This window comes from Gobio gobio (assembly GCF_949357685.1).
Source record: "Gobio gobio genome assembly, chromosome: 7".
Lineage (NCBI taxonomy): Eukaryota > Metazoa > Chordata > Actinopteri > Cypriniformes > Gobionidae > Gobio > Gobio gobio.
The window spans coordinates 2,460,123-2,476,560 of NC_137103.1; the positions used below are offsets into that span (position 1 = coordinate 2,460,123).

A 16,438-nucleotide genomic window follows, 5' to 3' on the forward strand; every position below is an offset into this window, starting at 1 on the left:
CGCTTTATGTAGCGTGACTGGTCACTGATCACAGTTCAAGCGGCCGATCATCTGTGAAGGCGATCGATCATCTCTTCCTAAAGAATAAACATGAATGAACATCTGAAGGTATGCTGAGGATACATTACAACTCACTGTCATGTGTATATGTGGTGTAATCGCTAAATCAGTAGGTGCGTTTACATGGAGCACTGTAATCGGTTTAAAAGTCCAATCCGAATAAAAATACTCCATATAAACACCTCAATCGGAATAAAAATGGCCAAACCGAATGAAATTGTAATCGGTTTGAGAGGTGTGGGATAAACCTTTTCATGAACCGATCAAACGAAAAATTCCACCATGTAAAAGATCTGATCCGATTACTGTGAGTGCACGTCTTTCTGTGACGTGATATACAGCACGCGCCTCCTCAACTGAAGAGCGCGCGCCGCGCTCACACCAGGCTAATGTTGACAAGAGAGGAAAGCTCATTTTTCTGAGGTATTAAACTTTTTTTTCGTAACATGTTATGAACATGATGTTGGAATAATGACACAGACATAGCCTGGCTACACCATCTCGACAGCGTTTGTCCTAGGCTTCAACTGCACCTGACAGAATAATTTATTTTTCTGAGGTGATTCTTACACTTTACGACAAATAATAAATAGCTTTTCTAAAACTGTACAAGTCCTGGTGGCTGTTGAGAGCTGCCATTTCAACGGGGAACATTCAAGCTGCTCTCTGTTTCTCATTATAGTTAAGTTAGCTATTAAAAAAAAAAAATTCAACAACTGCTTCAAATTGGTTAAGTAGCATTACCCCCAGTCTACTTTAATTACGTTTGTTAATATTTATACCTTTGTGATTATGGTATCTTTCCTTAATCATCTGAAATATATAGGTTTAGTACTACTAGTAATGATGTGGGGCACGTCTTGAATGCTTCATTCATGTTTCACCGTATATCCTATATTTTTATTAATAATTTGAGTGCATTTTATTGTTAATTTTTTGTTTTTCAAAATAAATTAATTGAATTCATTTTTGATTCCGCATTCATCATTCACAGCTGTTGAAATAGCCATTGTATAGGACATAAATTAGTTTAAACTACTGCATGTCCGCCCACAGAAAAATAAATAAATATAAAAATTACCAACACAGAACGATCCACGATACGTAACGAATCTGAGGCGGCAGACAAACTGTGTGCGCATGTCACAAAATGATCCCGACTGAAAGTCAGCACATGTAAACTCCAGATCGGTTTAGATAACGTCTCATGTAAACAGTCCAGCGAATCTTTCAATCGGAATGATTTTAATCGGAATGACAAAAAAGTGCGCATGTAAACGTGGCTAGTGTCTCAACGGCAGAAAGACGTCAATATAACTGCTGTAAACTAACAATATCAGCATCACATTTACCTCAGGCAGACATTCAGTGTCCACAGAATCATATTCACTAGAGAAATTAACTCTTTCACTAAATATATGCTCTATATTAGCAGTTATATTCATTATATTCTACTGAACCTGTTAGTGATGTCTTGATTATTTCATGTATGTTTAAATAAACCTGTCATGAAAATGACACACACTGTGTATAAATTATTATATTTCAACAACGAATTGGAGAAAAAAAACTATTTTATAATTACATTTAGAAGTTAATGCAAAAACTGCCTCATGTGAAGTTTACATGTTTGCATATAATGTGTTATTTGAGTGTGGATTATTAGACCTAAAAATAAATAGCCACTGAATTACGGCTAATAGTTTGGGCTCTGTTGTTAACCTTTAATATTAATGTGCAAGTAAGGGCTCCCTATATAATTTACAGAAATATCTTCAATACACTTTTAGATATATAAAAAGCAATTTTGTAAAACTGCTGTCCCGAACTTGTCCCGAATCCTCAGTTTTGTGTACCATTACACCTCTACTGTCAGTTTTTTATTTTTTGTCATGCGTCACAACACTTCCTTGAGTTCCAGGCGTTTCCGTGTTGTAAATAAAATCCTTTTTTAAATATTAAATGTGTCATTCTCCTTAAGTCACGCTCAGAAATGTGTCATTTGCATATTAAAAGAGACGCACAGAGAGCAACGGAGGCGCAGCATCCCTGCTTGACATGTATGGGGAAATTCTTGAAGAAAACGTGACCAAGGAACATGACGTACGAAGACACTCCAGTAGGACAACAGGTCATGTTTTCCCCCTCATATTCAAAAGTGCTTTACCTAACCATTTAAGAAAGAAATGATCATTATTTGACTGTTATATAGAGTACAAAACAAAACATTAATGTTCCATCTTAACTGTACTTAACGTCTCTTCTCAGCTGCATCAAACGTGATTGATGAAAAGTCAGGCAATAGATTTTATTTATATAAAAGAAAGTTGGCCATAGAAATGTATAATTAATTTGAAAAGTTAAGAAATCGGTTTATAGTTGGCTACATGATTTTGGGAATTGATGTTTCCTTGTTTTCGCAGTTAAGTTTTAAAATAAAAACAGTTGTCCACTGTATTTGTTTGCCTTTTGTTTTTGTAATCAGGCTCTGAAAAATTCATACCAAAATTTGTATTTATCGGCCAACATATCGGTTATCGGCTTCTAAATATAAACAGTTATCGGTTATGGCCAAAATGTCCATATCGGTGCATCCGTAAACACAAGTGAAGATATGTGTGTTAAATCTGAAGGCTCAGTGAGGCCTGCATAGAGAGCAATGACATTTCCTCTCTCAAGATCCATTAATGTAATAAACACATTTAAATCAGTCCGTGTGATTACAGTGGCTCAATATTAATATTATAAAGCCATGAGAATATTTTGGGTGCGCCAAAAAACCCTAAATAACGACTTGTATAGGGATGGGCGATTTCAAAACACTGCTTCATGAAGCTTCGGAGCGTATCGAATTTTTGGGTGAACTAACCCTTTAATGGCAAGGAAAGCACCTTGTGTGTCTGGTGTGTGTGTGTGTGTGTGTCTCACACCAAGGTCTTCATGATAATGTGCATTTCAGTGTTTTGAATCCAGTATTGCTGTAATTCTCTCGTCTTTTATGAGTTTAATAAAGTCTCGTCTTCTGTCCACACACACCATCGCCTGTAAAGAATGATCGTGTTAGAAACTCAAAATGGAGGCGTTTCAGAGACACTGATATATATATAAATATAAAAGAACTGGAACATCACACACACTAAAGACAGATAAACACCACAGGACGCCAGCCTTTAGTTTCAGCATTTCATGTTTTAATTTTGCATGTTTAATTCTTCATTCCAGCTGCACTCCAAAATCTACAATATTCAGAAAACGTGCACAAAAAGGTTTTTAGGTTTTCCTTCCTCCTGCGAGAAAAAAATAAAATAAAATAGAAAAAAATAAAATAGAAAACATAACTATTACTCAAGCAAGAGTAGAGAGGAAACTAGTGTTAAATCTAGAAAGTTCCTTCTAGTCATGTAATTGATCAGTAACTCAGTCGCATCATCATCATCATCATCATCATCATATAAATGTCAATTGGGAATCCTCCAGACTGGGCTCCGAACCACAGGGTTAAAAAAAATAATCTCTCTAAAAGAAATATTGTCAACTCATCATGGTTATAGCAGTAATGTCACGTGTGCAGGACCCAACCCCCCTCCAACAGAACCACACACTTCAGGATAGAGGAGAAGAAGAAGAAGAAGAGAAAATAGAGGAATGACACATGTTCAAATGTCAAAGCAAACCTGAACCCCTGACAGACTCGACGCATCACGCCGGCCACTCTCTAGAGTTAAATTAAAATAAATAAACGCGAACTCAATCTAGCATCTGCGCTCTTTTTGACGTTTTCTGGTTTTATACGAAAAATCTGAGATAACAAAAACCCTTCTCCAGATTTTTCCCCTCTCGCCGCTGTGGTAATGTGAACTGACGAAACGCAAAGAAAAGGAGACATTAAAAACGGGACGCAAAGGGATTTAAAAACATTCTCATGAAATAAATAAATAAAACACTTGTGTATATCCGTGAAGCATAGCGTGGGTGGGGAGAGGACAGGGTGGGCTGAAAATACTTGGTTTCCTTTTGCACTTAGAGAGCGTGATGGAGGAGGAGAGAGGTGGAGGAGAGAGGTGGAGGAGAGCGTCAGTTAGCGGCCATTCCTGTGGCCTCAGATGAGAGTCTGCAGGAGAGAGAGAGAACACGGGTCAGGGGTCAGTCACAGGGGTCAGAGGTCAGTCACAGGGGTCAGAGGTCAGGCTTACCGTGCGTTGATCAGGTACTCTGCCAGGCTGATGCTGGCGGGCGAGCCGGTGATGGTGACCTGCCGGTCGGTCGACCCCTCCACTGGGTTGGCGATCTTGATCTGTGCCCCGGACATCTGACGGATCTCGTTGATCTTGGCACCTTGACGGCCGATGATGCAGCCAATCAACTGTCACAATCAAACCAGACGTTAACCCTCACCAAACTGAGTGTTCTCGAGTCTCAGGGCGCTTCACACACGACGTCCCAACCGCAGTTCATGTTTGATACACTTTCCACATCCTGTTAGCTGTGGTGTGTTTCGCACTGCAGTCGCGCGAGCGCACTAAAGAGCTGTACACACGGGTGTCCTGGCATCTGGACACTGATTGGTTTTGACGAGAATGACTCGTATCGTCTGTGAGGCTGAGTTTGGGTTATTTATGAGACGTGTTCAAGAGCAATGCTAGTGATCGCGCCGGCGCCTTCATGTCATGGTCATTATAGCATCTTTAAATGCGTTTTTATTTTATTATCGTTTTCAATTTTGCTACAAATATCAGTTTAGTTTTAGTTCATTTTATAAATTATTTTAGTTTAGTTTTAATTTTGTAAACACATTTCTATTTAGTTTTTATACATTTCATTTCAGTTTTAGTATTTATAGTTTAGCCAAATCAAGACCAAATCAAGATTTTTAATTTCAGCAAAGTTTGCAAAGATAAGAGTTTACTCTTATGCAGACATCTTAATAATAAAAATAAAATAATGGAATACAGATTGTTTTATTTAATGCCATGTCAGCATCTAAGGCTATATTCATGGCAAAAATTAAATGACAAAAACACAAATATTATTTTATTTCAGTTCGTTTTTCAGTAAGAGTTGTTAGTTTCGTTTAGTTTTTCATTTATTATGATTTTTAAAATTTTATTTAAGTTTACGAAAATGTTTTTTGACCAATAGTTTTAGTCCTAGTTTATGAAAATAGCTTTGCTTCATGTCATGATTATTGTCTGCTATCGCAGATTTGCTTCGATTGGCTGATGAGACATTGATTAAAGTTAAGATACCAAACTAAATTCACTTTAAAGAAAGACTTTCTACAAAACAAAACTTAATGAAGTGGTCAAAATCATGTCTGACCTTCTGTCTTCTGACATATTGCGCATCTTAGCACTTTTCATAATCAATATAGTCGAGAGGAAATGTAAAAATAACATAATATTTACACATAAAGAGGAACTTCCTGTGAATGCTCTGAAAGTCTGAACCGTACAGAAAATGCTCTCACACTAGAAACTAGAGGTCGACCGATTCATTGGTTTTGCCGATTAATCGGCACCGATAGCTGATTGGTGGAACAATCGGTTATCGGCAAAAATCCACACCAATAGTTTTTCCGCGTTGCGTCCGTTGCTGGAGCGGCTGACACAGATGCGCGTTTAAAACACGACAGAAACGGTATGAATACTGAACACTACAGTGCTTGTTACCAAACCATTATAAAGTCATTAATTTCTTGACTAGATGCTGCATTAGCAGGTAAAGAGCATCAGCAGTGTGTGTGTGTTTGAGAGGCCGAGAGGACGCTAACATTAGCAGTACCTCAAGCAGTTAAAACAATGTGATAAAAACACACGCAAGTCAAACCCAAATGTTGCATATATATAGTGATGTGAGAAAGCAAACTGTTTGGATCTGTATGAAATGGTAATACTACAATAATAGTCCATCTGTAACATTGACTACGGTTAATAAACCCTGTGGAAGTATTGTTCATTGTTAGTGTGTTAATTTCAACATTAAATTGAGTTTGAGTTTGTATTTGTTTCTGGTAACCTTGGTTAATGCACTATAAACTAACATGAATGATCAAGGTACAAAATTGGCCATATTAAATGCTGTAGAAATATATGCATAATGCTAATTAGTTCATGTGAGCGAATACATCCTTGTTGCACAGGGACCTATGATATGTACATGCATGTTTCTAGGTTATAGGTAAAGAAACAAATTTGACCTGTAATACTTTAATGTTTAAATTATTTTCTGGAGAATTTCTTCTGTAAGAATGTCTCATTCTAATATTAAAGGGTTAGTTCACCCAAAAATGTAAATTGTGTCATTAATGACTGAGCCTCATGTGGTTGGACACCCGTCAGACCTTAACTTTACACTCTCAAGACCCTTAAAAGACACTAAAGACATCGATACAAAGAATATCTCAGTACAGCGGCTCTACAATAACTTTATGAAGAGACAAGAATAGTTTCTGTACGCAAAAAAAACCCTAAATAACGACTTACATAGTGATGACGATTTCAAAACACGGCCTCATGAAGCTTCGAAGCGTTATGAATCAGTGAGTCGATTCAGCGGTTCAGAGCGTTATGAATCAGTGAGTCGATTCAGCAGTTCAGAGCGTTATGAATCAGTGAGTCGATTCAGCAGTTCAGAGCATTGTGAATCAGTGAGTCGATTCAGCAGTTCAGAGCGTTATGAATCAGTGAGTCGATTCAGCAGTTCAGAGCGTTATGAATCAGTGAGTCGATTCAGCAGTTCAGAGCGTTATGAATCAGTGAGTCGATTCAGCGGTTTGAGTCGCCAAATTTCAGCAGTTTGACACGCGATCCGAATCATCATTCGACTCACTGATTCATAACGCTTCGAAGCTTGAGGCCGTGTTTTGAAATCGTCATCTCTATATAAGTCGTTATTTAGGGTTTTTTTGCGCACAGAAACTATTCTCGTCTTCATAAAGTTATTGTAGAGCCGCTGTAGTGAGATGGACTTTGTAACTTTAGTCTTTAGTGTCTTTTAAGGGTCTTGAGAGTGTAAAGTTGAGCCAATGGAGGCCTTTCAGAGCATCAGATTTACACTAAAATATCTTCATTTGTGTCTGAAGATGAACGGAGGTCTGACGGGTGTCCAACCACATGAGGCTCAGCCATTAATCACACAATTTACATTTTTGGCTGAACTAACCCTTTAAACTGTTTTTGATTTAGCACATTTTCATGGATGAGTACTGTTTTTTTTATTTATCGTTATAAAGTTCAGCACTGTTTTACTTATGTTTTTTTTATCCAGTATGCATTTCGGTCGATTAATCGGTGGGCCAACCTAGTTATCGGTAAATCCCACTATCGGTCGACCTCTCCTAGAACCGAACCTTTGTTCAGTTTGACCCGGACCGAGACTACCTCTTTTCATCTGTGTGGTCAGGGGAGGTTTCACATTTATCAGTTTGAGTCGGATCAAACTGAAAAGTCCAAACAAGGCAGGTGTGAGAGGGCCCTAAGATCACTCGTGTCTCCGCTATCTTTCAGATCAACAGAAACACTGACTCCGTGAACTCACATCGTTTGGAATGGTCAGTTCGTGAGAGCCTGTCTGCGCAGTCGCGTCCATACCAGCTGCAGGAGAGAGAGAGAGAGAGACAGCTCCATCAGTGAGACAGCTCCATCAGTGAGACAGCTCACACGAGGCGGACAGGAAGTGAACCGTGGAACAGGAAGTGTGCGCTCTGACCTGTGAACCCTTGGCTGCTGGGGGCCAAAGGGAACGGGCTCTGCTGCATGGCCAACTGGTGGAGTTTAGTGAGCTGTGAACACAGAAAACAGCACCTCAACCGCAATCCCTCAGCAGAGAATCATGGGAACACAAGAACAACTCAAAGAGCGGCTCTTACATCAGGCTGAGGAATAGCATGTTGTCCCTGCACCGCGTATGCCTGCAAAACACACGTTTCAGATTAAACACACACACACACACACACACACACACACACACACACACACACACACACACACACACACACACACACACACACACACACACACACACACACACACACACACACACACACCTGTCCTCCTGCAAAGATGACAGGCGATCCTGAGGGTTTGGGTCGGTACGGGATGGTCACACCCTTGGGAGGCGACTGGAACGAGAACATTCATCTTTAACACTAGAACCACCACCGGGGAAAACCCACAGCTGTTTTCACATCTACATAACAGATTCCAATAAAACATACAAGTCTCCCAGTCACTGACTTTTACTAAGACGGTGTTATTTACAATCCCCTGTTGTTAAAAATTGTTTAGATAAAAACTGATTTAAAAATGGGGCATTTACACCTATAAGCGGCAGCGGGTCAAATTCACCCCGATATAATTCTTCTATTTTCACTCTGTGTTTGAGCAACTGTAAACAGTCACACGGTCAAATAAAGATGTTTTAGCCTATTTATAAATGTTCAAACTTCGGATTAATTATACATTTTTGTTTTGCAATTTTGAGTATTGTTTGCTACTGTGTTGCTATTTATTCACATCTGTCCGTTTCCTGAAATAAAAAACCCTGATATGATGGAATGAATAAAACAATTTTCATGATTATCCCAAGTTTATTGCCGTTGTTCTCTTATTCAAATTATAAATGATATAACTATACAAATGAATAATTAGGTCAAACTGTGCGTATGTTATTCTTATCGTAAGTTGTCATACATCTTATGTAGTGCTGTGAATTATTATTATTGCTCTTCATTGTCTATTTAGGGTATTTTACTCATTTAAATAACATGGGTTATCTTAATATGAGATTAATGACAGTTTATTATAATATTACACCAGCCAAATATGTATTTATTTCCCTCTAATTCTCGTCGTCATTGAGGCTGATTTAGCCTATATTCAGTGATTAGTGTAACTGCTTAAAATAGCATAAAACAACCGGACAAAAACACAGTTGATGACTAAAATAATCATTTCATGACTCTAGACATTACTCTGTGAAGACAGAGGCATAATACGTGTTTTTTAGCCGTATCAATACAGTAATAATCTGCATGGGTAAATTGTACCCGCTGGCGTTTTTAGGTATACAGCGCCCCCTGGTGGTTCTAGTGTTAATGAAAACACACAGGGATGTGGGCGTGGCTCAAACACACAGTTCTGCCGCATTGACTAAAGCTAGAGGTGTGTGTTTTACCTCCAGCATGACCACACAGATCTGTTTGACACACTCGATGATGGACAGCGGGGTGCCGGCGATAGTGATGGCTCTCTCAGTGGAGTTGGGCAGCATGTCCCCAGCCACCTGTACCTGAGCTCCTGTGGACTGCACACACACACACACACACACACGGGTCAGCAGAGTCCTCATCAGCGCCTCCAGCAGGTGAGTGTGGGGCTCTCTCACACACACACACACACACACACACACACACACACCTCCCTGATCTCCTTGATCTTGCATCCGCCCTTGCCGATGAGCGATCCGCACTGGCTGGCCGGCACCACGATCCGCAGGGTGACCGGGGGCTTGGAGGTGGCGGTGCTGTTGGACATGGAGCTGCTGATGTCCTGGACACACACACACACACACACACACACACACACACAAGCCGCACAGAGACATCACAGTCAAACATGCATGATTCAGTCAAGGACATTATGAAAATCAGCCAACAGCAATCAAAAACATGAGTCTGACAAACGCTCTAGGACTGAAGAAGAAAAAAACATACATCTCTGCCATTAAACCATTTTGAACTCTTTTAAGAAACTTTTCAGGTCTAATCCTTTATATTAGTTTCCATCATTGAGTGTGAGTGTGTGTGTGTGTGTAAGCACACTTTTACATGGGAAATGTGCCTTTTACGGGTGGTAAACCCTTTTGAAATGAACGTGAGCCAATGAGCGGTCCTCTGCTGCCATCTGCTGTTGATTTGGTCACTCTCACTAATGTAGTTCTTTTCACAGGTTTTGCCTTTGCTTTCATTTTTAGACATTATCAAACCACTATAACATTTACAACTGCAGTGTCCAAGTTTGTCACCTTAGGTTCATCAGTTTTGACAATTGTGCCACATTATGATTAAAGTCGGCATGAAACGGAAGTTGAGATTAGTTAGACCGATATATCGGCCGATATTTGCGATTTTTACGTGTACCGGCCGATATAAGGCCGCTGCGTTCGCTGATAATTTTTCCCCTGCATTATTTCCAGACAGGCGTCCACAGGGCAGCTCTCACCATCTTCTCACACTCTCGCTCTCCCTCGCGCATATTAATCAAAATCAGCTGAGAATTGACGATGGTAAAAGGTGGAAAGACTGAAGCTTCACGTGGAGCATTGGGAGATTTTCTCCTGAATTACCGCTGGTGTTGGGTTGGGTTGAAAATGGACTAACCCATAAATTGGGTTGTTTTAACCAAAGAATTGGGTTGTTTTAAGCAAACATTTAACCCAACCGCTTGGTCAAAACAACCCAATTGCTGGGTTAGTACATATTCAACCAAACTTGGGTTATTTTTAACCCAGCATTTTTAAGAGTGTAAGCATTAAATGACGAGGTTGTAAACAGTTTTAAAGTATAGTACAGTCAGTGTGCACTTTATTATGCTGCTCGCTTGTTGATACTGTGTGCAATAGTGTCATTATTTTATTTATGCTTAAATATTTATTTTCAGTATTTATTTTAACCACTGAACTCTTTTTTTTTTCTTGTTCTACCTCACCTGTTTTTACTATTTGTTAAATATTGTTTTTTTTTTATTCAATAAATGTTAAATTGTAATCATCATGATCATTGTGTCATTTTTATGATGTAAATTGAGGGACAAAAGCAGCATCGGCTCCAAATATCGGCTCCAGAGAATCGGCAGCCCGTATCGTCATCGGCTAAGGCTGAGGAAAAAAAATCCATATCGGTCGACCCCTAGTTGAGATGGTCTTTTTCTTATTATTATTACGTATATCTGAGTGAAACGGCTTCTGAAATGAGTAAAAATGTAGGCCGAGGCTTGATTTCGTCCTTCGGGAATTGATTGGATCATTGGAAATTGATAACAAAATGGAGGCAGATTTGAAGTTTGCACTCAGTGGTGGAGAAAAACTCAATCGAGCTCTTAAATAAATTTAATTTCTCTCTAAATCTTTTCTACATATGTTACTGAGCATATTTCCTCACTTTTCGCTGGTTTATGCTACAGATTTCACTTATTTTAAGCCTTTTATGGCTTTATTTCTGTAAAACTTTTATCTCAGCTCTCCCTTATAAGGGGCCGTTCACACACGCTGCATTACCCAGTACGAGCCGTCGCCACAAGCTGTTCGTCCGACTATATGGAGTAATTTTTACATGAAAAAGCTTTTATTTCTCATATATTTCTCTCTTTTTGCCTCAAGTCCTTCCTGCAGAAGGTATTGTGTACACCGAGAAAAATGCACCTAACCACCATATTACTACGATCAGTGACGGATTTCTGAGAGGCGGGGCAGAAACGAGACAGGGGGCGATAACCCCGCCCTCACACCATAACCCCGCCCTCGCACCATAACCCCGCCCTCGCGCCATAGCCCCGCCCTCGCGCCATAACCCCGCCCTCGCGCCATAACCCCGCCCTCGCGCCATAACCCCGCCCTTGCGCCATAACCCCGCCCTCACACCATAACCCCGCCCTCACGCCATAACCCCGCCCTCGCGCCATAACCCCGCCCTCACGCCATAACCCCGCCCTCACGCCATAGCCCCGCCCTCGCGCCATAGCCGGGAGAGAAGAGAGGTCGTTTCGATGGGGGAGGGAAAGTTAACATTTGATTAAAGATTATACGTATATATATGTAATCAGAGATGAGCCGTACCTCCTCCAGCTTCTCGATGATCATGGAGAAGGCCTTGAAGATGGCGGTGGTGGGGCCGGCGAGGGTGATGATGCGCTCGGGGCAGTTCCCTTCAGAGATGTTGATCCGCGCACCGCTCTGAGGAGACACCAGCGCTATCACACACACACACACACACACATTAACACAGCACGGGCGGCGGCACACAGGCCATGGACCTCACCTCCTCTCGCATCTTCTTCACCGATTCACCTTTCTGAAACACACACACACACACACACACACACACACACTGGATTAGCTCAGGCTGGCGTATAATGTGAGCGGAGCGCTTTCGTTCCTCCCGGAGACAAACGGTCAAATAACACACACACACACACATGTAGAAAAGCATCCTCACACACAGCGAGTGTCTTATCCCTCTGCTGCTCTTCCTTTAGGGGTCGCATTGCTCATCTTCCCGCTCAGTGACCGGACACAAACATTAAACTTCCTCCACCCCAGGAAAAACACATTTTCTTCAATAATATTTTTTTCTTTTTAATTTTGACCTTTTGTTGAATAAATGCTTTTAAATGGGATTTTTTAGACGTTAAATTGCAGGCGATGACCGCTCGACGCCACTCAGGCTGAGACAGGCAGAGTTTTGAAGTTTACACATTGGTCAGAGCGCACAACTGCACAAGCTTATGTGGCAGAAGCCATGTCTGAGCTTGCATTTTGGGTTAAACTGCGTTCGTTTGACATTGTGGAAAATAGAATAATATAATAAAAATGTATTATCCTTTTTATACGTTAGGGATGTGACGGTGAAAACATGTTCCCTCAGTGTTTCCCTCATTGCTGTGCTTGTGCGCTGAGCCGCTGAACGCATGCAGCCCTGCGCCGCGTTTACTCTCGGTTGGCCAATTCAGGGGCGGTTGCTTGAATTGTGGGTTCATTAGCTATTATTCTATAATGAAAAACATAGCAACAAAACAGTACAATGACAAACTCCCTTAAGTAGGCGCTTTTACATCGCTTTAAAACCAAATATTCGGCGATCATCTTGTACTTTAGCTCCTCTCTCTGGTGTAGAATATGATGCTGCTGATGTGCTGATGTGCTGAGACGGCCGTTAGTTTGGCTCGAGTGGCACGTTCAGTTGTGTAATTGTAGTTAGTCTTAGACCCTAGCCCGGCCGTGTCCTACAGCTTACCAAAACTATCGGCCCGAGTCCCGTGATTTTTTATTTTATTTAATTTATTTATCCTCCCTATTAGGCCTACACGTCGTTGCAGCCATTAAAATAGTTCAGTTTTGTTTTTAATGTCAAAGTAGTTATATTTTGTTTCGTTTCTTTATTAAGTTAATTTAGAAAAATGTTTAAAGCATTTTTTTGTTTGTTAAATTAAAGTTTTAGTTGTTTTAAAGTAATGACCAAGCGGACAGCAGCTGACTGTGAGTTAACCGCATGTTTGATCAATTTAGCCTCTCAAATCAACACTGGACTTGTCTTACTTGTAATGAAATCCATAGATATAAAACACTTCAAGCATCACAATGTTGGATTAAACATTTAGCCTACTATCACCACCACCACAGTAAAAAGGCATTTTTGACAAGCTGAGGCTGATGCTGCTCGCAACGGCACAAATTAAACAAATAAAATGAAGTGACGTGTTTTTTTAATTAATTAATTAATTTTTTATTTAATTTTTTATTTATTTTAGTGCCATATAGAACCTTTTTTTTTTTAGTAAACATTCCTCCCTATTCCACATTGTTGCAGCCATTAAAATTTTGTTTTTAATGTCAAAGTAGATATATTTCGTTTTGTTTCTTTATTAAGTTCATTTAGAAAAATGTTTAAAGCATTTTTTTGATTGTTAAATTAAAGTTTTCTTTTTTTTAAGTAACGACAAGCGGACTGAGTGAGTTAACAACACACGTTTGATCCATTTATCCTCTTAAATCAACACTTAACTTGTCTTGCTTATAATACGTTTTTTGTTTTTGAGGAAACGTGTTCAAAAAGAAATAAATAAATTAGGCAGGTTGTCTTGCCTTACACCTCTCCGCAAAATTTATATAAATCCGATCTTCAATTCTTGCGCTATATGCACATTTAACGGAGTTGATGTCAACGAAAGCAACAGATATGAGCTGCATTATAGGCTATTCATCAGCTCATTTCAAGATCAAAGACTGCCATATCAGAACGAGTGACCTAAGCACTGTAAGAGCATTGAGTCTCATTAATGAAGATGATTGTGTTTTTGAGCATCTAAGAGGTTCGGCAGTTTGCGTGTTGGCTTGCTTTACTCATTTGCGGCGATACTCTAAACACTGTGAGCCGTCTTGACAGTCGTGTTGTCATAGTCTCATGTTGTTTCCACCAGCGCTGCACACCTCATTGTTTCTTTTAATTAATGAATGTCTAAAATATAAAATGAAGGAAAAAGCCTTTATCAGAGAGAAGGATATGTTCAGCTCCTTCCCTCCGAAGCTTCCAATATTCGATGTTGATCACTACCAAAGCTTCGAAGCTCAAAAAATGGTATTCGGACCAGCCTTACACACAGCTCATAATTTATCAGATAAATGTCACTTTTCGCAGTTGAAATGAAGTTATTCGCTCTGTACGGAACACCGTTAACGCTCATCATCTTCCGTACACCAGCGGAGGAGGAGGTGCTTTCCCCACTTTCTCAAATACTATTGGTCCAAAAGACATCAATCAAAGTGTGGCCTGTCCAATGGGTATTCACCCAGGGAATGATCACACACACATGCTTGTCTGGCTCTCAACTACGGAGGAGTGGGCGTGCGGGGAATGGCGGAAAGTGTGCGGAACAACGGTTAGTCTACGTTACTCAGAAGTAATTCGATCGCTGCCCTTAAAGGTACCGATTTCGGACCTCAGGCCCAGGGGTGTGTGATGATGAGGCTGTGGTCAGGGTTAGGGGTTAGAGTTAGGCTGTGGTTAGGGTCAGGGGTCACCTTCCCGATGATGCTGCCCACTTCTTTGCCATGCATGAGCAGTCTGATGGTCAGCGTGACGTTCAGGCCTCCTTCAATCACACCTGAGTCCATGATGACCAGTGAGGAGAGATATCGGGTCTTTGGTCACGGGTGGTCAACCTGTCAACACACACACACACACACACACACACACACACACACACACACACACACACACACACACACACACACACACACTCATCAGCATAACACAATGACTGAAGCATAAGCTCAGAGAGACCCACAGTAAACACACCATTAATGCGCTGTGTTTTCCCATCTAACGCGTATTCCGAAAAACACCAACTCGGGTTACGTCAAAAACGTATAAACATGCCGATATACCGAGCATTCGCGTAAATAACGCGGTAAACCCGCGGATTATCGGAGTAAACATGAGCTGTGTCGCGTGTGGTAATGAATCAGTGAAGCCGCGTTAGCTCGCGAGTGTTTACTAGCTGCGTAACAGCGTGGAATAACGGACAGACTCCTCTTCACGCGATGTATCCGCGATTTAGCGGCGTTTACAGCGTTAATATGCCGGTTTATACCGCACAGGGCGGCGCTCGACGCGGGAATATCCGCAGGCGTCGCGTGAGAGGAGCGCAGAGTGCTTAGCACGAGCGCTAATGCTAGCGCGCGGCCTGCAGGGCCCTCGCGCGCACGGAACGCGGTAAAGTCTCACCTGACGCGCGCGCTCCGGGATGGGGAGAGGGTCCGAGGGTCCGGAGGGTGAGAGGGGAAGGTTCGGGAGGTTCGGGAGGGAGTTTTGAGAGGATTCGGGGAAGAGGGAAGACACGGCTGCGTGATCGAGCTCCACTCTTACAAAGACAACAAGATGTGTCCCGATCACCTCTCACCCACGACCTTTCTGACGTCAGCGCGCACTGGCCACGCCCCGCGGCGGCTGCGTACTGCGTACTGCGCGTAGTACGTACTGCGACAATAACAAACCCTAGCCTTTCCCTAGCGAAATATGGACAGCGCTAACATATTCTTCCTTTCCCTTTTCCAAGGAGACTTTATATACACCTTGTCAAATGTTAATAGATAAGCTAATAAGACTTTGTGTTGTTTTACTGCCCTGAATAAGCTATTCCACTATGTTTACTATAGTCCACAAGACACAATAAGAGCTAAATTTACACAAATAAACACTTCTGTGTGTGTGAAAATCATTCACTCCAACTGTTTTACAAAAGGTGGGTCATTCCTGATATTTCAACTGGAATTTAAACAAAAATCTACATATAATTCATTTTCTAAACACCATTAGGCACATCAAACCTACAACAAATCATATTCCCACCTCAGCCATTAAAGGCCTTTTATTATTTTCAGTTTTAAAGATGTAAACACTCATTATCAACTCTGTAATGAACAGAATGGAATTGGTTTAAAAATGATTTTACACAAAACTCGTTATAAAACAAACATCTATCTAATGCTCATGTGTCCCTCATAACAATTTAATAACTACAAATGATTATTTGCATATTTTTATGGGACTGAAGTTAAAAAAAGACTAATTGTGTGTCTGTGGTCTCTTTATTTTTGAAAAAAT

The 16,438-nt window shown here is 40.8% G+C and overlaps 1 protein-coding gene across 1 annotated transcript; it reads right to left on the reverse strand.

Annotated features, from left to right (window-relative positions):
* Positions 1-3,223: 3,223 nt before the first annotated feature.
* Positions 3,224-15,774, reverse strand: pcbp2 (poly(rC) binding protein 2). The gene is made up of 12 exons (XM_079822366.1): positions 15,560-15,774; positions 14,854-14,994; positions 12,095-12,127; positions 11,893-12,009; positions 9,477-9,608; positions 9,235-9,363; positions 8,105-8,179; positions 7,928-7,969; positions 7,768-7,840; positions 7,597-7,652; positions 4,254-4,423; positions 3,224-4,171 (listed from the first exon to the last, which is right to left on the reverse strand). Exons 2-12 carry the CDS (start codon positions 14,944-14,946, stop codon positions 4,135-4,137), a joined length of 957 nt encoding a protein of 318 aa, XP_079678492.1. The 5' UTR covers positions 14,947-14,994; positions 15,560-15,774; the 3' UTR covers positions 3,224-4,134.
* Between the last annotated feature and the right edge of the window lie 664 nt (positions 15,775-16,438).